This window comes from Rana temporaria, chromosome 7 (assembly GCF_905171775.1).
Source record: "Rana temporaria chromosome 7, aRanTem1.1, whole genome shotgun sequence".
NCBI classification, from domain to species: Eukaryota; Metazoa; Chordata; class Amphibia; order Anura; family Ranidae; genus Rana; species Rana temporaria.
The window spans coordinates 150,297,666-150,318,826 of record NC_053495.1 but is presented as its reverse complement, the minus strand read 5'-3'; the positions used below and the strand labels follow the sequence as shown (position 1 = coordinate 150,318,826).

The window sequence follows — 21,161 nt, the reverse complement described above, 5'->3', positions numbered from 1 at the left end:
CTGAGTCTATGAATTGGGTCACGCAGACATTTAGGGATCTGTAGGCACCAGGGACCCAAGAAGGTGACAGGAAAGAAGAGACTCCCTGGATCAGACTGTACAAGGACTGGACTGAACAATGCTAAATAAACTGTTGTAGCAGCATAGGTGTTATACACAGTGGCTTAGTGGTCAGCAGTTCGCATCCCAGCCCGGACACTATCTGCATTAAGTATGTTCTCCCTACGATTTCCATATATTGCCAATAAAGGGGCACAATTTCTTCCAAGGACATCAGTATTGAGGAAAAATTCCTCCCAGTGACACCAACGATGGGGTATTGTTTTTTCCCACCAACATCAAGACCTTTCCCTCTCTCAATGGCCATGGTCTGGCCCCCTGAAGTCTGAAGGACAGTAACTGGCCCTTTGTTTACAAAGTTTGGAGACCCCTGGTATATACGGTTAAAAAGAAAATATCAACGGTCAGCCAGGAATTATTGGTTCAAATGTCACTTGGAGACCAAAAATCCTCAACGCGATATACTATTTCCCCTCCACACCCTGTTCCAAATACTTCCAAGGCTCCTCTCATCTTCATCATTCACTTTCTGGCTCTACAGATTTCAGGATCGGAATATTTCACTTCATCTGTAGTCAGGCTTCTGTATATTCTACAAAACTGCTTCTGGAAATGCTGCCAGTTCAAGATACAGCCAATACAAATGGTTATTCCTATGTGCTGTCAGCACTGCTTGCTGCAAACTACATCAACTGCCAATAGCTTATTTTATTATCTGTTCTCCATCTTTAATGTCACAATAGTTTATTTTATATCTATTTATTCTCAATTTAACGGCAAACTATTTCCATGCTCATTGTGTACAATATTGCTATATATACACACACACACACCCATATATATATATATATATATATATATATATATACAAAAAATATTATATATATATATATATATATATATATATATATATATATATATATATATATATATATATATATATATATATATATATATATATATATATATATATATATATATATATATATATAGCGCCCCTTTTACTTTCAGTATGGGCACTACGCTAAAGTTAGTGGGGAATGAGAGAGTTATTTTGCTCCCATTCATAATTTGTTAAATTTTGGGCTGCTGTCATTCCCAAACTGTCCTGTGGGTCAGTCTGCGCTCTGGGAATGCGATCCCATCCCTGGGCGACAGTTGGGGCTAGAGGGGTTCTGGCAGAGCCACTTTTCCCCAGCAGCCAATTAGAGGAGTTTTCCCTCGCGGAGCATGCTGGGGTAGAGTATATCTGTGGAAGACGCCATTTTTTCTTGGTCATTTGCGGGTTCCTGGTGCGGCACCCACCTTCAGGGTGTACACACATCGCGGGCCCCACCACTATGGCCTACCTGGCCTGGGGTCGCGTGCCACGCGGCGTTCTGGACTCTGGGCCCTCCTGGCCTGGAGCGACTGATGCTACCAAGGGGCACCAGTGACTTACTGGGTCCCCCGTCTACTGAGTAGATCCCAGGCTGTATGCCGTTCGGTGGGGGATCGGCTTGAGGAGAACCTGGAGGCAGGTTGTCCAAGAGGGCTTGAACGAACCATCGGGGATCTGGTGATGGGGACATTGACAGGTACCCTTTGACTGTCACCCGGTGACCCTAACTTAATCTACTGGGAGGATTCGCTCAATCCATTCGGCTCGTCCAGGTGCTGGGCCTGTGGTGGAGGTCCCTAGAGCCAGGTCTGTGGCAGAGACCTGTTCCTCCCAGCAACCTAAAGTGACACTCCGGCTGCCAGGCTCGTGGCAGGAGTCTGTCCGGGGGCACTTCACCCACTCTGGCTAGAGTTGCGACGAACTGTATCTCCTACTACTGAGAGCAGGATTGCTCTTTTCCATATCCAGGCCTGATACTGCAAAGTTCTCTATCGCTTCATCAACCTTTTCTTCCTACCTCATGTTGATGTTGGTCATGTTGGGCCCGAAAATAAAGCATTCAGAAAACCCTTTATTTGATGACTGGACATTCGCTCACTAATCTACTCATCAACTTCACCCCTAGACAACGGTAAGAGGTAACTAAATACGCCGAACCTAAAACAACCAGCAGCTCCTGCGGGGGCAGCGCTATATATATATATATATATATATATATATATATATATATATATATATATATATATATATATACACACACACGTATATTATATATATTTATATAAATATTACTATAAAGCAAACAAGATGCCAAAATCAAACCATTGCATCACAAACACACCATATTTCACACAACATAGCAATAGATCAAACAGCCTATGAAGTTCATAATGGAACCAGATGGCCTGGCACATTACACCCTTTATTTATTTATTTTAGCTCTATATGTCACAATTCGGGCTCCCACAGACAAATGGTATCAAAGGTATTTTGGTAAAGCTAGGATTAATTCAGCACAAATGCCACTGGTCATTAAATTCCTGCAGAGGGACACTAAAGCCAAAGGATAAGGTATTTTGCAATATGTACCGTGCGGCATGGATAAAGCATCAGATCAGCCCAATTACTATTTTCCCTCTCATCGGACTTTGTTTTGGGTTCAAGCATATGACCGCATCCTCCTTCCACCTGCGTTTAGGCAACACTGCTTTGATACAAATTCAAAGTTTTATTAAAGTGGAAGTTCATGCAAAATCTAAAATCCCTGCATCTATAGACACCAGGAATCAAACAACTCTCCATCGCCGTAAATAAAAAAAATGTATACCTTTTTGGAAGCTGATCTGACCCGCTCCTACCCCGATCCCACGCCGAGCTGTGCAGGCGGGTGCAGAGGAGACGGACGACAACAGAAGCCCCATAGTAACTCTACGAGTGATGTCACTTCCCATTCATTTCACAGCCGTTGTCTTCCGTGCCCTCTGCAGAGCTTTCGCCGCTGGAGATCGGCTTCCAAAAACGGTATGTGTACTCATCTTTTCTTTACAGGGATAGAGAGGTTAGTGTTGGATCCCTGGTGTCTATAGATGAAGGGGTTTTAGATTTTGCATGGACTTCCACTTTAACCACTTAAGGAGCGCTCACTGTATATATACGTATTTTTTTAAAGATGGATATCTCGGTAACAGCAGCAGCCGCTGCCAAAACCGAGATATCAATCTTTTCAGTGAGCGGTCCTGTAAACAATAACGGTGGTCTCCGCGGCGGATTCGCCGCAAGATCACCATTATTGGCGGCGGGAGAGGGCCCCCATCACTTTCCCGCACCCTCCGCCGCTTACCGGAGCCGTCGGCAGCGGCGGAGGCGATCGGGTCCTTCCTTCTGCTCGGCTGCGATATGAGTGAGGGCAAGATGGCCCCCACCTGTCTCCATAGCATAGCAGGGCGGAAGCGACGTCAAAACGTCACTTCCGCCCATGCTTCTTAAAAGGCACATTTTTTTGTTGTAATTTTTTCAAATGACAAATAATTATTATTTTTTGCATTTTAGTCTAAATATGAGATCTGAGGTCTTATTGACCGCAGATCTCATATTTAAGAGGACCTGTCATGTTCTTTTTCTATTACAAGGGATGTTTACATTCCTTGTAATAGAAATAAAAGTGACACATTTTTTATTTTTTTTAGTGTAAAAATGTATAAAATAAACAATAAATAAGAAAACCCCCCAAAAAAGTTTTAAAGCGCCCCGTCCCGACAAGCCCGCGCGCATACGTGAGTAGCGCCCGCATATGAAAACGGTGTTCAAACCACACAAGTGAGGCATCACCGCGATCGTTAGAGCGAGAGCAATAATTCTAGCCCTAGACCTCCTCTGTAACTCAAAAGATGAAACCTATAAAAAAAATTAAACGTCGCCTATGGAGATTTTAAAGAGGAGTTCCACCCAAATTTGGAACTTCCTCTTAACCCACTCCTCTCCCCCTTACATGCCACATTTGGCATGTAATTTTTTTGGGGGGGGGAGTGGGGGCTTCAGCAAGAGTGGGACTTCCTGTCCCACTTCCTCCTTCCTGTAGGCGACTAAGCTTAATCGCCTTCAGGAAGGGGCTGCTGTAGGCGATCGCCTAGGACACGTCACAGGTCCCAAGCGATCTCCTGGCCAATTACACGGCGTGGCACCGGGCCGCGCCGCTCGCGCATGCGCAGTGGGTGCCCGGCCGTGAAGCCGAAAGCTGTCACGGCCGGGTGCCCACACTCAGAATCAAGACGCCGGCCGGGGAGGGGGGGAGAGGAGCGGAGCCCCGGCCGGCGCGTCGCTGGAGCAGGTAAGTGTCTGTTTATTAAAAGCCAGCAGCTACACTTTTTGTTGCTGCTGACTTTTAATAAACATACAAATGGCTGGAACTCCCCTTTAAGGGTAAAAGTTTGACGCCATTCCACGAGCGGGCGCAATTTTGAAGCGTGACATGTTGGGTATCATTTTACTCGGCGTAACATTATCTTTCACAATATAAAAAAAAAATTGTGCTAACTTTACTGTTGTCTTTTTTTTTTTTATTCAAAAAAGTGAATTTTTTCCAAAAAAAGTGCGCTTGTAAGACCACTGCGTAAATACGGTGTGACAAAAAAGTATTGCAATGACCGCCATTTTATTCTCTAGGGTGTTAGAATTTTTTTTTTGTAAACACCAAATCTGAAAAACAGGCAAGGTCCTTAAGTGGTTAAAGGAGTCTACTGGCCCACAGAAAATAAATGACAGTACACTGTGACCAGGGAAATGAAAGAAACATTCTGACTGATTGCTAGGAGTAAATTATACTATTAAAGTGGGAGTTCACCCAAAAAAAAAAAATAATTAACATTAGATTGAGGCTACTTAAGGGGAGCAGAAACGGGTATTTTTTTTAAAATCAATGCCGTACTTACCGTTTTCGAGATAGATCTTCTCCGCCGCTTCCGGGTATGATCTTTGGGACTGAGCGTTCCTATTTGATTGACAGCCTTCCGACGGTCACATACAGTGCGTCACCAGTTGCCGAAAGAAGTCGAACGTCGGTGCGGCTCTATACGGCGCCTGCGCACCGACATTCGGCTACTTTCGGAAACTCGTGACGCGCTGTATGCGACGGTCGGAAAGCTGTCAATCAAATAGGAACGCCCAGTACCGCAGCCCATACCCGGAAGCGGCGGGAGAACATCTGTCTCGAAAATGGTAAGTACGGCATTGATTTAAAAAAAAATACCCGTTTCTGCTCCCCTTAAATAGCCTCAATCTAATGTTAAAACATTTTTTTGGGGTGAACCTCCACTTTAACTTAAAATTTGGAAGTAACAAGGCGTTTGCTCAACAATCAGCAAGATGTCTAATTTCTTGTTTTAGGTTGTGCCCGAAATCAGCAAGTATCTGATCAATTGCTATTGACAAATCTTCAGTACAAATACCATAAACAGCAGTGAATATTCCTTGGGTTTGATTGTCTAAGGCAGGGGTCTCCAAGCTTTCTAAACAAATGGCCTGTTTACTGTTCTTCAGACTTTAGGGGGGCCAGACTGTGGTCAGTGGGTGACAAACATACCCAATGTAAATGAAGTAAAAGATTTCATAGTGTTCCATCATTGTTGTTTGTGTCTGTGGGAGCAACAGGGCCCCATGGCTGGCGTCAAGGGGAGCAATAGTGCCCTATTGATGTCAGTGGAAGGAATAGTACCCCTTCATTGGTATCAGTTGAAGATGTTATAAAGCCTAGTTTTTAGATTCAGTGGTAGGAATAGTTCCCCATCGTTGGTGTTGGGGAGAAGAATAGTGCCTCACATCAGTGGGAGAAACAGTACCCCAAGGGCTGCATATAAAAAAAAAAAAAAAAAAGCAAAGGGCTGCATTTGGCCCACGCCCCACAGTTTGGTGATCCCTGGTTTTCAGCACTCTCTCTCAACCATGGTTCTATGGAAACCCAAGGTTCCTCCAGTGGTTGTTAGAGGTTCGTTGAGGTATGAACCATTTCTGCCTCTCATAAAGGTAAGCACTCACACTAATGATCTTTTTGCTATCTGGGAAATTCTTCCCACCGACAATCAATGTAAGGGGAGCACTTTTTCCACTGTCCACCAATGTATGGGGAGCATTCTTCCCGCTGACCACCAATGTATGGGGGGGCATTCGTCCCGCTGACCACCAATGTAAGGGGGGCATTTGCCCCTCTGACCACCAATGTAAGGGGGGCATTTGCCCCTCTGACCACCAATGTAAGGGGGGCATTCGCCCCTCTGACCACCAATGTATGGGGAGCATTCTTCCCGCTGACCACCAATGTATGGGGGGCATTCGTCCCGCTGACCACCAATGTAAGGGGGGGCATTCGTCCCGCTGACCACCAATGTAAGGGGGGGGCATTCGTCCCGCTGACCACCAATGTAAGGGGGGCATTCTTCCCTCTGACCACCATGTTAATTTTTCCTGTGGAGTTGCAGATTTAGTAAATTAGTGACAGGGGATCCCTGGGACCTGAACGATTCCCCAATTGTGTTAAAAAAGACTGGTCTATCAGCTGTTCCCTCTCTACTTGCTGCAAAGCCAAAAGACATCCTAGACAAAGGAGTTAAACAACAGCCATACTAAATTCCTAAAGTCCCCAGTTAAACAAACCTAAAATATGAACTGGATAACATTACTAATATAAATTGCTTTTATGTTGAGATGCCACCACCCAAAACACAGTTGTATTTGCTCTAGTCACCAAAATGAACATGCATTAAAAACAAAAAAATGACTGCCCCATCTGGGACAAAACTTTTACGGAAATTATTATAAGTGTGCTACTTTACTTGGTAAACAGATTATTTCACAGGTCATCCAGCTTGTACAATCCAGATGCAAAACCAGTACTAGCAAAGTAAACATACAGTCTGTACAATCCTGTGAAAAACATAGGATAGCAATGCAGAAGGTTCAAAACTTTCAACAGTACATTTTTCAGGTCGGCTGACTAGCTGGTTCATCACATATGACCAGCCATGAAAGGAGGAAATGTTCTACTAGCATGAAAATAAAATATATATTCATATTTAAATAAGCTGCTTGCTTGCTAAGTCGCAGAAGGCGATTTACCTTGGTTCTCCTCTTTTTTGGAAAACCAATCACAAACAGTGAAATTGGGACCTTTCACCTCTAAAAAAAACGCACGGTATCGTACAGAGTCCCTCAAGGATCTCCTCTATCACCAGTGCTGTTCAACATCTATCTTCGTCCTCTTTTTTAAATCATCAGCAGCAAAAACTGCTTTATCACTCATATGCAGATGACACGCAACTGTATTTCCGCATTTGCAACAAAAAAGGATCACCATCTCAATCTAGAGACATGCCTCTCTTCGATAGAGAATTGGATGACAAAGAGTTAAACTCAACGGAGCGAAAACAGAACTTCTCCTGTTTCACGCCAAGCGTAGGAATCAACCTGCAACAACCTGGATACCTCCGCCCATTTTGGGCAAAATCATCACCCCTAGCGCCAAAGTCAAAAGTCTCTGGGTCATCTTCGACTCCTACATGACAATGGACGCACAAATAGGGTCAGTAGTCAGCGGATCTCACCATCTGCTGCGCCTACTACGCAAACTCACTCCTTTTATTCCCAAAGAAGACATAGCGGCCGTGGTGGGAGCAATTGTAAACTCCAGATTGGATTATGTAAACGCCCTTTACCTCGGACTCCCAAAGTACCAAATCGCTCGTCTGCAAGTCGTTCAAAATACGGCCGCCAGACTAGTGACTGGGAAAAAACCCTGGGAATCAATCTCACCTTCACTGAGAACCCTTCATTGGTTGCCAATTAAAGACAGAATTGTTTTTAAAGCACTCTGTCTAACGCATAGATGTATCCATGGAAATGCTCCCCATTATCTATGCGAAAAAATAAAAGCTCACAACTCCAATCGCGTTCTGCGATCCACCAACCAAAATTTGCTCCAAATACCAAAAGCCAATTACAAGACCAAAGGAGAAAGAAGATTCGCGGTCCAGAGTCCCAGACTACGGAACGCTTTACCAACCAGCATTTGGTTGGAGGAAAATCACTTAGCGTTCAGGAGAAAGATCAAAACTCATCTCTTTTGATATCAAAGGAGACAGGAACAACAAGCGCCCAGAGGCGATTTGGTTCGCATGTGCCGCGCTATATACGCCACGCATGTACACCACGGGACACAGAGCCCAAGTCATTACATAGTGGGTTGTATAGTTCACCTTAGGTGATTGGACACTGGCACAACCAATGAAGACACGTTCCCCTCTATATAACCCCTCCCATAAGGTAAGCAGTAAGTATCCCAGAAGAGGGGCGGGACCTCTGTGTCCGGTGGTGTACAGGTAAGCCGTTATAAAAATCCTATTTTCTTTATCGTACACCACGGGACACAGAGCCCAAGCCATTACATAGTGGGACGTCCCAGAGCAATGCTCAATATGAGGGGAGGGAGACACAGATCAAGCAGACCGCCATTGGACTAGAGACCCTATACCGCTGCCTGCAGCACACTACGCCCGAAGGCGGCATCCTCATGTCCTCTGACATCTATTTGGTAGAATTTGGTAAATGTATGGACTGAAGACCAAGTTGCAGCTTTACAGATCTGAGCCATTGAAGCCTGATGATGCACTGCCCAGGAGGCACTTATTGTCCTGGTTGAGTGCGCCTTAAAAGAAAAAGGAGGAATTGTATTCCTTAAACCATAAGTTTGAATGATCACTTGTCGAATCCACTTAGAAATGGTTGATTTTGAAGCTGCCTGGCCCTTTTTGGGACCATCTGGCAGAATAAACAGAGCATCGGTTTTACTTATCTGAGCAGTTGCTTGCAGATAAACCTTCATTGCTCTCACCACATCCAGAGAGTGCAATAATTTCTCCCTTGCTGACTGTGGTTCAGGAAAAAAGGAAGGCAAAACAATATCTTGATTTAAATGGAATGGCGAGACCACTTTAGTAAGAAAAGTAGGATGGGGCCGTAATACAATTTTGTCTTTGTGCCAAAATAAATAAGGCTCTTTATAACAAAGAGCTGCCAATTCAGAAACTCTCCCAGCAGATGAGATAGCAACCAGAAATGCTAATTTTCGACTCAAGAGAATCAATGGAATATGACGAATGGGTTCAAAGGGCTGTTTTTGCAAGCATAACAAAACTAGATTCAAATCCCATGGGTACAGGGGAGGTTTGACTGGCGGATTTACCTGCAACACTCCCTGAATAAATGCCCGGACAAGGGAATGGGATGCCAACGGTCTCTGAAAAAAACCCGATAGGGTCGAGATTTGACCTTTAATAGTACTGAGGGCCAATCTCATATCTACCCCTAGCTGACAGAAGGACAGAATCCTACCAATGAAAAACTTTTGAGGGTTCCACCCCCTGGATTCACACCAGGAAACATATGCCTTCCAGACTCTGATAAATGATTCTGTAGGCCGGTGATCTGCCGTGCTGGTTCCAGCTATCGTGGAAGTTCCAGTGCATGCACAAACTGATGTGAGGAGACGGTTCCAGCTATCGGGAAAGTTCCTTCAAGGACTGCGCAGGCGCAAACTTGCTGACGGAAATCCCCGAACCGCGCACGGCATCCAGGGCGACGTGGATTTCGAGGTCGCTCGCTCGGCCTCCTGGCTCTTTTTTTAACATCCTCCAATCCACAGGGATGTTAAAGAATGAGCCTGCATGCCGGGCGAGGTTCGGGGATTTCCGTCGGGAAGTTTGCGCCTGCGCAGTCAGTGAAGGAACTTCCCCGTTAGGGGAACATTGAGGACAAGTCACCGGCTTCCTAGCATTAATGAGAGTAGAAAGAACTGGACCCGAGAGCCCACGTTTCTTCAGCATATAGGTTTCAACAGCCAGAACGTCAAATTTAGCTTTCGTAATGAAGGATGGAACACTGGACCTTGTGATAGACGTTTGAGTTGGTTTAATAAATTACAAAGTGACTATGTATTGCATAAAGCTTTTCGAGTGTTATTGCTTACAGATTATATGGAATCTGATGTAAAACAGACAGCAACAAAAGTGTAAGTGATATACAAAATAACCACAATTATATATGTTACCTAGTCTATTTTGTCATTATCCTGTTGACATATAAAGCAAATACACATAGTAGAAAAAAAGAACTTACTCTTTCACTTGTGACTGAACCTGTAACTTCTTCATCCTTGAGGTGCCGCTTAAATTTTGGAGGCATTGTGTTCACTTACAAAAACGGCAATGGAATAGGACCTTTATAGGCGTTTCCCTTATAAATTATCCAGCTATAGGGCCCTGTAAAACAGAAATGACAGTATAATAATGAATGAATAATATTGAGCAACAACCTAACAGCCAAAGCTGGTTTAATATTTTACCAACCTCAACCCCTAGTGCCTACCAGCAGGGCACGGACACAGGTTGACTTTAATGGTGACTTCCCAAGTTACACATACTTGCCTTTCTCTCCTGCACCACACCATTTGGGTGCTGGGAGCAAAGACAGCCCTGTGCAAGCTTTACATTCCTGTGGAACCCTCAAAGGGATTTCCCCACTACATGTGACAGCACTTAGTGTTTGAGCGGCCAAGCACAAGCACTCAGCATGAAGCAAGGTCAGCACTCTATGTAATATATTGCTCTTTTACTACAAACATCAAGCTTCAATGTGCATGTAGGTTCTTTTTGTCAAGGCCTTCAAAAATAGCCTATCCTTAAAATGTGTTGGCGATTGTTGTTTGCACAAAAGAGCTATACCTTACATCAGGCATGTCCAAAGTCCGGCCCGCGGGCCAATCGCGTTCCGGACGGCTTGCCTGGTGATCTTGACATTATATATCTCTTTTGTGGCCCCCAACGAATCCCCGAGCGCCGGGAGCCACAATAGAAAATATACTGGCTGCCTTGGAGGGGACAGGACGAGTGCTGTGCATACAGGAGAGTATTTCCTGTTTACATGGCGTCCTGTGTAAAAGGAAGTCCCATCTCCTGCGCTGCCATTGGACAAATGTTCTGTCCATCACAGGAGACGGGACTTTCAATTAAAGAGGCCCGTCGAGAAAACAGGAGTTTCTCCTGTTTGTCTGTTGGTGCTCGTCCCGCCCACTCCCTGTCTCCTCTACAGGCTGCACTGACGATAATGGTAAATCTGCATTCATGGCAATGTAGAGGGTGCTGCATTCATGGCAATACGGTGGGTGCTGCACTCATGGCAATACGGTGGGTGCTGCACTCATGGCAATACGGTGGGTGCTGCACTCATGGCAATACGGTGGGTGCTGCACTCATGGCAATACGGTGGGTGCTGCATTCATGGCAATACGGTGGGTGCTGCATTCATGGCAATACGGTGGGTGCTGCATTCATGGCAATACGGTGGGTGCTGCATTCATGGCAATGGAGTGGGTGCTGCATTCATGGCAATGGAGTGGGTGCTGCATTCATGGCAATGGAGTGGGTGCAGATGGGCACTGATTAGGCTGCATTGATGGGCACTGACCTTTATTTTGCTTCACATTTCTTTATTAAAATGTTATTTTTTTCCTGAAACTTCCTTTTTTAAAGTGAAGGTGCGTGTAATAAGCCGATAAATACGGTATATCCAAATAACACGCCCAAGCTCATCTCTTCACCACACACAGCCACAAAGGCAAGAGAATTATTGCTGTGCAGTGTATTAGTGCTCGGAGGAACACGCTTAGACCAAATTTTATTGGTTTTAAGAATGTCAGGCAAAATGGTCAGCCCTCAAGCATGTTCACTTCATCAAATCTGACCCTCTTTGAAAAAAGTTTGGACACCCCTGCCTTACACGGATTGCTGGGCTTCCTTCATACCGAGTCTCTACCGCTGCCACCGCTGGCCATGCACTCCGGAAGTTTGGAGGCAAGAGACTTGTGTGAAGAATGGATACATCTTTTCTCAAGCATAATCAATGTCACTTGGGAAGAGAGGGAATCACAATAACTCATTCCTATGGGTATCTGGCTTTCTCTTGACTCCAAATGAAGAGGTGGGGAAATAAAACGAAAGTTAAATATGTGCAACTGGTGTGGCTGCCACTGAAAAAACCAACGTTAGACCTACCGGTAACGGTATTTCTATGAACCTTCCAGGACGGCACCCGAGAGATGATGGCTCCTCCTGCAGGAAACACAATCACATGACAGTTTAAAAGGCCCCGCCCTTCCCCTTGCTCCTCAGTATGCAATAGAGTAATCCTGAACTGGTTCACAAGGGACGTAGTCCTTATAGGTACTTACCTTTTTTCCCTCCACATAGGGTGGGAAGTAGGCCTGCCGTCCTGGAAGGTTCATAGAAATACCGTTACCGGTAGGTCTAACGTTGGTTTTCTCTTACCACCTTCCAGGACGGCACCCGAGAGGATAATTGAGTAATAAACACAGGCCTACCTTCAGGGTGGGACCACAGCTTGTAGCACCTTTCGACCAAAGGCTAAGTCTTGCTGTGACAACATTTCCACACGATAGTGCTTCAGGAATGTATGATGGCTGGACCAGGTGGCCGCACTGCGGATTTGTTCCCAGGAGGCCCCTGCTTTCTCAGCCCAGGAAGTTGCTATGGCTCTGGTAGAGTGAGCCTTGATCTTTTTGGGAGCTGTTGCTCCAGTACATACATAGGCTTTGGATATTGCTTCTCTAATCCATCTTGAGACTGAGGCTTTTGATGCCTGCAGTCCCTTCCTGGGCCCAGCGTGTAGAACTAGTAGGTGGTTAGATCTTCTAAAACTTTTAGTTCTCTCTAGATAAATGAGAAGACACCTTCTCACGTCTAACAAATGAAATTTCTTTTCTTTTTCGTTCTTTGGTTCAGAACAAAAGGACGGCAATATTATGTCTTGCGTCCTATGAAATAGGGATGCCACCTTCGGCAGGTACAGGGGGTCTGTTCTGAGGGTGATCCTATCTGGCTGTACCCTCAGGAAGGGTTCTTTCATGGATAGCGCCTGCAAATCCCCTACCCTCCTGGCCGAAGTAATGGCTAACAAAAAAGTCAACTTTAAGGTTAGAAATTTAAGGGGAACCTCTTCCAGAGGTTCGAATGGGTGTATAGATAATGCCTCTAACACCCTAGTTAAGTCCCAAGGCGGACAATTGTATTTTTGGACTGGAGAAATTCTTTCTCTAGCTAACAAAAAACGTTTTATAAGGTCCTCTTTCGCCAATCTTTTATCAAGATAGACTGAAAGAGCCGTTATTTGGACCCGAAGGGTACTAACTTTTAATCCTAAATCTACCCCATCCTGGAGGAAGTCCAGGATAACCGGGATAGAAGTTGAAGCTACCTGTCTTTCCTTACGCCAGGAACAGAAGGTCTTCCATACCTTTTGGTAAATCTTTTGAGTTACTGGTTTTCTGCTCATGAGAAGGGTATCTATGACCCTCTCTGAGCAGCCTTTGCGATCTAGAATCTGGTGCTCACTAACCAGGCTGCTAGCTGGAAGAATTCCGGCTTTGGATGGAGTACTGGGCCCTGCCTGAGGAGATCTGCCCTGTACGGGAGCTTCAGAGGCTCCACCATTGCCATGGCTCTTAGGTTTGCGAACCAAGTTCTTTTTGGCCACCATGGTGCTATCAGAAGAATCTGGCCTGGAGACCTGCTGAGTTTCTGAAGAACTCGCGGAATGAGCGCTACCGGCGGGAAGGCATAGGCCAGCCCGAAGCGCCAGGTCTGGGATAGCGCATCCAGACCTTCCGACTGTAGTTCCCAGGAAATCGAGAAATACCTTTCTACCTTCCTGTTTTGTCTGTTGGCAAACAAGTCTATTTCCGGTTCCCCGAAATACTGGACTAGGTGTTGAAACACCTCTGGGTTCAGTTCCCATTCCTCCTCCCTCAACTTGTGACGGCTGAGGAAGTCTGCTTCTATATTGCTCGTCCCCTTTATGTATATGGCTGAGATAGAGAGTACTCTTTCTTCTGCCCAGGTTAGGATTTCCCTGGAAAGTTCTAGTAGGGGACTGGACCTGGTCCCTCCCTGGTGACCTAGGTACGCTACTACTGTAGAGTTGTCTGAGCTTACTTGGACTTCTCTGCCTCTGATGTCTTCCTGGAAGGCTATTAAGGCTTCCCCCACTGCTCTGAGTTCTCTGTAATTGGATGACCTGCGAGCTAGTGAGCTGTCCCATTGCCCCTGTGCTTTTTTCCCCTCCAGGTGGGCGCCCCACCCCCAGGAACTGGCATCCGTGGTAACCTTCACTGGGTTCCACTGAGCCCACGGTCGCCCTCCCCTCAGGTTTTGGGGAGATGTCCACCACTCCAGGGAGGACAGAACCTGGGGGGTGAGTAGTATATCCTGATCTAAGGACTCTTTCCTTTTGTCCCATGAGGACAGGAAGAAGAAGTGTAATGCCCTTGCATGAAGCTGAGCCCAAACCACCGCTGGGATGCTTGCTGACATCAGGCCTAGAACTCTCAGAATATTCCGTCTGGAGAGTTTGGGGTTTTTGATAAGGTTCCCGACTGCTGAGGCTAGTTTTAAAACTTTTCCTTCTGGTAAGAAGAGTCTCTGCTGCCTGGTGTCCACTACGTATCCCAGGAAGGTCTTGACCTGTTCTGGGTTGAGGGAGGATTTTTCTATGTTGATTATCCACCCTAGGCTCTCTAGGAGTGCCATTGCTTTGTTGGCATCCAGCGTGACTTGGGCGGCTGATTTTCCTGAAATCAGCAAGTCGTCTAAATAAGGTATAAGGGATATGCCCTGAAGGTGCAGGTATGCCACCGCTTCTGCTAGGACTTTTGTAAAAATCCTTGGGCTGGAGGTTAGCCCGAATGGTAGTGCTCTGAACTGCCAGTGGAAGGTTTCTCCTTCCACCACGACCGCAAACCTCAGATATACCTGGTGATCCACGTGGATTGGCACGTGGAGATAGGCATCTTTGAGATCTAGGGTCACCAAGAAGGCCTCCTTCATGAGGTTCTTTCTTACCGAATAAATACTTTCCATAGTAAACTTTTTGTATTCCAGAAACTTGTTCAGGTTTCTCAAGTTTACTATTAGACGGTATTTCCCGGAGGGTTTTCGTACTACGAAAATATGGGAATAAAATCCCTGGTACCGCTGAGCTTTTGGTACTGGTACTACCACTAGTTGTTTGGCTAAGTCCTGTATGCCCTCCAAGAGGGCAGACCTTTTCAGGGTATCCCTGGGAAGGTGAGTAATGGTGATCATGGTGGGGGGTGTAGCCAGAAATTCTAGGCGATAGCCTTTTTGAATTATTTGGCAGATGTAATGACTGTTCGAAATTCTCTCCCATAGAGGAAGGAATTGAGATAGTCGACCCCCCACTCTGACTACGTCGTCACTTGGACGGTTTGTCGCTGGGTTTTGGAGGAGGGAAAAGGAGGTTGTTCTTCCTGTTCCCTTTGCCAAAGTTCCAACGCCTAAAAGGTTCCTTTTTGGCTTTTTGTCTACCCTGCCCCTGGGGGCCTCGAAAGGTTTTCTTGAAACCTTCTTTTTTGGGTTTAACTGGGAATTTTTTACCTTTTTCTGATGACCTAGCCAGGACATCATCCAGGTCTTTCCCAAACAACAGGGAACCTTGAAAGGGGATGCCACAGAGTTTTCCCTTGGATGTAGCATCTCCTTCCCAGGCCTTGATCCAAACTGCCCTCCTAGTAGAGTTAATGAGGGCTGCTGTCTTGGCTGCTGCCCTTGCAGATTCCGTAGCTGCTAGGTAAGCAATCGCCTTCCTTACCACTGTAAGTGACTCAACTACCTCCTCCGCCTCCGAATTCTGGGCGAGGTGGTCGGTGAGTGTCTCTACCCAAACATCTGTATTCCTAGCTACACATGCTGCTGCTAAGGCTGGGCTTAGTGCTGCCGCATTGGCCTCCCAGGCTTTTCTAAGGAGAGACTCTGCTCTACGGTCCATCACATCCTTGATGTTACCTGTATCCTCAAAGGAGAGATCAGACAATTTAGTGACTTGCGACAAAGCCGCATCAAGTCTAGGAAGCTTAAAAAAGACTTCCTCATCTTCCTGGGAGAAGGGGAACCTTCTTTTCCAGGTTTTTTGTTTGATTATTCTCCTTTCAGGGTCTCTCCACTCCTGAAGGACTAACTCCTTGAGGGATTTGTGCAGGGGGAATACTTTAGATTGAGCGTCACTCAGGCCCCTATACACTTTATCCTGTGCTGAGGTAGGTTTAGGGGTCTCAGGAATTTCCTCTGTGGCGTAGATAGCCTGGAGGAGACTCTCTAGATCTTCTACAGCAAAGAGGTGTTTTCTTGGACGTGTGTCCTCCTGAGACTGACTAATGGAGTCTCCATCTACCTCCCCTGAGCTGTGCCTAGACCTAGGTAGACTGGCTACCTCACTCTCTTCACCATCTGCTTCCCCCAAAGGGGGATTTTGTGAAGGTGTAAAGAAAACACTTGGACCCTTAGAAAAGGGGGTCTCCTGAGAGGAAGTGCCTTCCTTAGGGGTAAGTTCCTCTGTTTCAGTCTGTACTGACTGCCCGGCTGCCTCCCGAAAGGCTTTAACTGTTGCTAACATTTCTGTTTGCATGGATGAGAGAAAACTCTTCATCATGGCAGCAGCCTCCTTTCCCGCCAGTATATTAATACATTTGTAGCAGAAAGGTTTTGTGTAGGACTTGGGGAGCTTCTCTCTACAATTCCCACACTTTTTAGAGGAACTATGCCCTGTAGCGGAGGGAGACTGAGCTGAGGCCTCCTGGGGTCCGCTGGGGGTTTCTGAAAGACATGAAATATACATTTAAATTGTCTTTTTTCCCCCAAGACTGCTGGCTGTACTGGGGAGGGGAGGAAGTGGACGAGAAGGGACCAGATCCTGCTCCGGTCGTTCCCTAAAAGTTTGGGAACTCTCACCACTTCCCCCCTCCCTTTCCAGGGGGATTGGTACTTACCGCCCCCCGACCTGGATCTGCCAGCGGTCGTGTCGGTCTTTCCGTCCTCTTCCATGAGGAGGGTGACTCGGTCCTGGCTGTCGGTACTCCTGTACTGGTCACCGCAAGCCGACCCGTCCACCACCCACGCTGTCTCCTCGCTCCACTGGGAACTTCCGGGTCACGCCGTCCGGAACCGCCCACTTCCTGTGATGCAGTTCCTGTCTCAGAATGAGGCCTGGAGCGCGGCGTTTTTACTTCTGGAGACCCGGGAAAACGGCGATTCGAATGGTGGTGGATTCGATAGCACGCAGTGATGGCTCACCTCCCCGCAGCTCAGAGCACTGGTGCTTCCATAGGGCGACCTGTGAGTTTGGACCGAAGTCTACAGGTAAGTTCAGCCCTCCCCGGCCTCCCTTAGACCTGTCTCACAGGGGTACCTTCGACCCTCCCCGGTCTCTAGGTTTCCATAAACAAAACAAACGTGTCGCTGTGTTGGAGAAACACAATCAATACTGAGGAGCAAGGGGAAGGGCGGGGCCTTTTAAACTGTCATGTGATTGTGTTTCCTGCAGGAGGAGCCATCATCTCTCGGGTGCCGTCCTGGAAGGTGGTAAGAGAAAAAACTTTCCTGTTTAGGGAACATTTGCTGGCCCACCCTTCCTTCCACCAATACTCACCTTTGCCATGCTGACCCGTGTCTGTAGGAAGGAACCCTTGAACACACCTACAACTTTCAAATAGGAGGAGAGAATATGACCTTCTCTTCCTCCCTGGATAGAGTGCTTGGGCCTGAGTGGCCAATCACCAAACCAGAATGGGAGACAAGAGAAGGTCATTAACCCAGTGCAAGCTCCAACACGGAGCTTACATAGGGATCACACTGAGGGCTCCAGTAGGCAAACATAGGCATCCATGGGCTGAGGGTGGGCCTGTTTGCCCAAGGTTCCCTTGGTTTATACTTAGAGTAGGAATAAAAAGTGTCTGTGGAAAGTCCTATCTCAACTAGTGGCATTGCCATAGCAACCAATCCGCTTCTATCTCTCAATGTTTTATTGCCACGCAGGACCTTTTCCTCAAGCATCACATGCCTGAGGAAGGGGTTCTGCATGGCCCCAAAACATTGCACTCTGTTGTAATGTGACGACTTTGAATCCAATTTTTGGACGTTATTTGAAAATCTCTGGTGTGCTGCCAAATGTATACATTGATCTGTGAAGGTTTGAGTCTTCAGCTGCAAGTTGCTGCAGCACCAGCTATCCTTAACTCGGCCATACATGGACCTAAATATAGCTGGAACAGACCGAAAAAATATCCATGCATGAACAAGCTGGTGGTACACAAGTAAACCCATCGATCAACTTATGTACAACCAGCCTGTTGTTTTTTTCCTGAACAATCAGCTATAGCCAGTGTTCTATTGATTAGGGCCCTCCGTCAAAAAGTGCCTGCGCATGCGTAGTACAGAGGCCACTCCAGCTGATTTCCCGATCAGCTGGCGTGACGTCACAACCTAAAAGGCATTTTTCATCGGGAGATACCATTTGACGGGCAGAATTAAAAGCTATGCAAACAGCAGAGGGAGACCATAGATGTCAGATTGTGCCTCGCTGTTGCGGGGCAGGTTTACAGGGTGCTCCAGGGCGGGTTTTGTCTGTGTTGCAGGGCAGGTTTTCTGTGTTGAACAGGAGGTTTTGCCTGTGTCTAAGGGTGGGTTGCAACACAGACAAAACCTGCCCTGCAACAGCGAGGCACGATCTGACATCTACAGTCTCCCTCCGCCGTTTGCATTGTTTTTAACCACTTGCTTACTGGGCACATATACCCCCTTCCTGACCAGAGGACTTTTTGCGATTCGGCACTGCGTCGCTTTAACTGACAATTGCGCGGTCGTGCGACGTGGCTCCCAAACAAAATTGACGTCCTTTTTTTCCCACAAATAGAGCTTTCTTTTGGTGGTATTTGATCACATCACCACGCAGTTTTTATTTTTTGCGCTATAAACAAAAATAGAGCGACAATTTTGAAAAAAAATAAATAATATTTTTTACTTGTTGCTATAATAAATAGCTCAATTTTTTTTTAAATATTTTTTTTTTCTCAGGTCTAGGCCGATACGTATTCTACATATTTTTGGTAAAAAAAAAAAAAATCGCAATAAGCGACTGGTTCGCGTAAAAGTTATAGCACCTACAAAATAGGCAACAGAATTATTATTTTTTTTACCAGTAATGGCGGCGATCTGCGATTTTTATTGGGACTGCGACATTATGGAGGACACATCGGACACTTTTGACACATTTTTGGCACCATTCACATTTATACTGCGATCAGTGCTATAAATATGCACTAATTACTGTATAAATGTGACTGGCATTGAAGGGGTTAACACTAGGGGGTGAGGGAGGGGTTAAATGTGTACCCTGCCTAGTGTTACTAACTGTGGGGGAAGGGGACTGACTGGGGGAGGTGACCGATCTGTGTCCCCTCTCTCCCTGACAGGACGTGGATCTGTGTGTTTACACACACAGATCCACATCCTTGTCTCTGTAACCGGCGGGAGCCTGGCGGACATCGCGGCCGCCAGGCACGCGCATCGGCATCTCAGTGATGTGGCGGGCTCGCGCGCCCCGAAAGGCGCCAGGAGGAGCGGAGGCCGTAAAAAGACGGCGTGTCAGAGAATTACAACCACCCTGTGGGCCGTATAAAGTCGTACGGGAGTTGGGAAGTGGTTAATTCTGCCCTTCAAATGCCTCCAACGATGTGACGTCACGCCAGCTGATCGGGAAATCAGCTGGAGTGGTCTTCTGTACTGCGCACGCGTGGGCACTTTTAGACGGAGGGCCCTATTTAAATGGAACACCAGCAACAACGATCATTGTATTCTGCTGGCGGGAAGAATAAAACTGCAGAGTGGAAAGATAACCCCCATCTACATCAAATGTGTGGATGGGGGAATTGGTTCATTTTTTTTTTTTTCATTCAACTTGCTGCTTGACTGAAAAAAAAAAAAAGGGGGAAGAAGAATCAGCCGATTCCAGAAAGTCACTCCAAAGGGGGAAGAGGGGAGGGATCCGCCCAGAAGCCTGGACTGACAGCTGGCTCTGCCTCACAGTGATCTTCTGAGGGCCTGAGCCAGTCCCTCCCGTCCCCTCCAGAGCCCAGCGCTCCAGTGAGTCTGACAGTCCTCGGCTCTCTGCTCACAAAATGCAGAGAACTGAGTGATCAGCGGTGTTTGATCGCTTGGTTCTCAGTGCGGTGCCAGCAGGGGACAAATGCAGAATCAGGTTAATGCTGCATCCACCTAAGTATAAATTTATTTTTATTTTTTTCCATACTTCTCTTAAGCCTATCTACTAAACCAAGAACGTGTGTAATGGGAATACTGGCATTGATGAGGGTCAGCACACGCATGTGACAACACAAGGGGGGAATTAGGAGACAGGGGCAATGCGTTGTCACGCTATAACCAGATATGCCTGAACAAATGGCAGGATCAGCAGGTGTTGTCTTATTAAAAGCTACTAATTTAAAAAGATTGAGAATAAAAACGAATTTTAAATGACAATGACATGGTGAAGATGATATGAAATTGTGATTGCGATGTCATCTATAAAAAATAAAGATATTACTCAGGAGGTCTGACACAAAACACTCCATACAAAAACAGCCACCCCCCATCAGACAATGCACACTGATTCCAATAGGAAATCCTCACAACCCTTCCTGACAATTGTGTACATACAAACGGTGAGGCAGACAAGGAACTGATAACAGACATAAAGAAGGAACCTTGTGCTATCATAATACTGTACCGAAGGTATTGGCAATCAACAGAAAGGACGAGCGGAGTATATAGGAATAATCCTAAATAATAAACATACCAGCACCTCTATACACCATTCACTGCGGGGCCTGAGGGCGACGTCATCAGCAGTACACGGCATTAAAAGAACCAAGGAAAAATGGCTGGTGGGAGCTCAACTGAGCATGTGCAAAAACAAAACGCTAGAGCTCCAGAGAGCTGGGAAATATGGCCGCCATTTTTTAGAAGCCCTGACGTAGCATGAGGAAAGAGCAGTGACTGAGAGTCCATGATTATGGAACTTGAAGAGGAAGTAAGGGCTACATAGACATTATATATATATATCATGTTAAAGCTTCCTCTGAATAGGTTATTTATATACTGTATGTTCAAACAAGATTTACCCCCTTTCCTGACCAGGCCATTTCTTTGAGATACGGCACTGCGCTACTTTAACTGCCAGAATTGTGCGGTCCATCGCCGCTGTACCAAGATTAAAGGAGTTCTCTGACCTAAAACTTTTAACCCCTGCTGTG

At 46.2% G+C, this 21,161-nt stretch overlaps 1 protein-coding gene across 3 annotated transcripts in view; it reads right to left on the bottom strand.

The window, feature by feature from the left end:
• The window catches only part of VAMP4 (vesicle associated membrane protein 4), a 79,736-nt gene extending 58,928 nt beyond the window's left edge, over positions 1–20,808 (bottom strand). The window contains exons 1-2 of one of the 3 annotated variants that reach the window (XM_040360128.1): positions 20,705–20,808; positions 10,103–10,245 (exon numbers count right to left, since the gene is read on the bottom strand). In XM_040360128.1, coding sequence (XP_040216062.1) covers positions 10,103–10,168 — 66 coding nt within the window. In that variant the 5' untranslated portion in view covers positions 10,169–10,245; positions 20,705–20,808. Of the gene's footprint in view, positions 1–10,102; positions 10,246–20,635 lie in introns of all 3 variants that reach the window. The other 2 variants (XM_040360130.1, XM_040360129.1) reach the window with 2 other exon arrangements.
• Between the last annotated feature and the right edge of the window lie 353 nt (positions 20,809–21,161).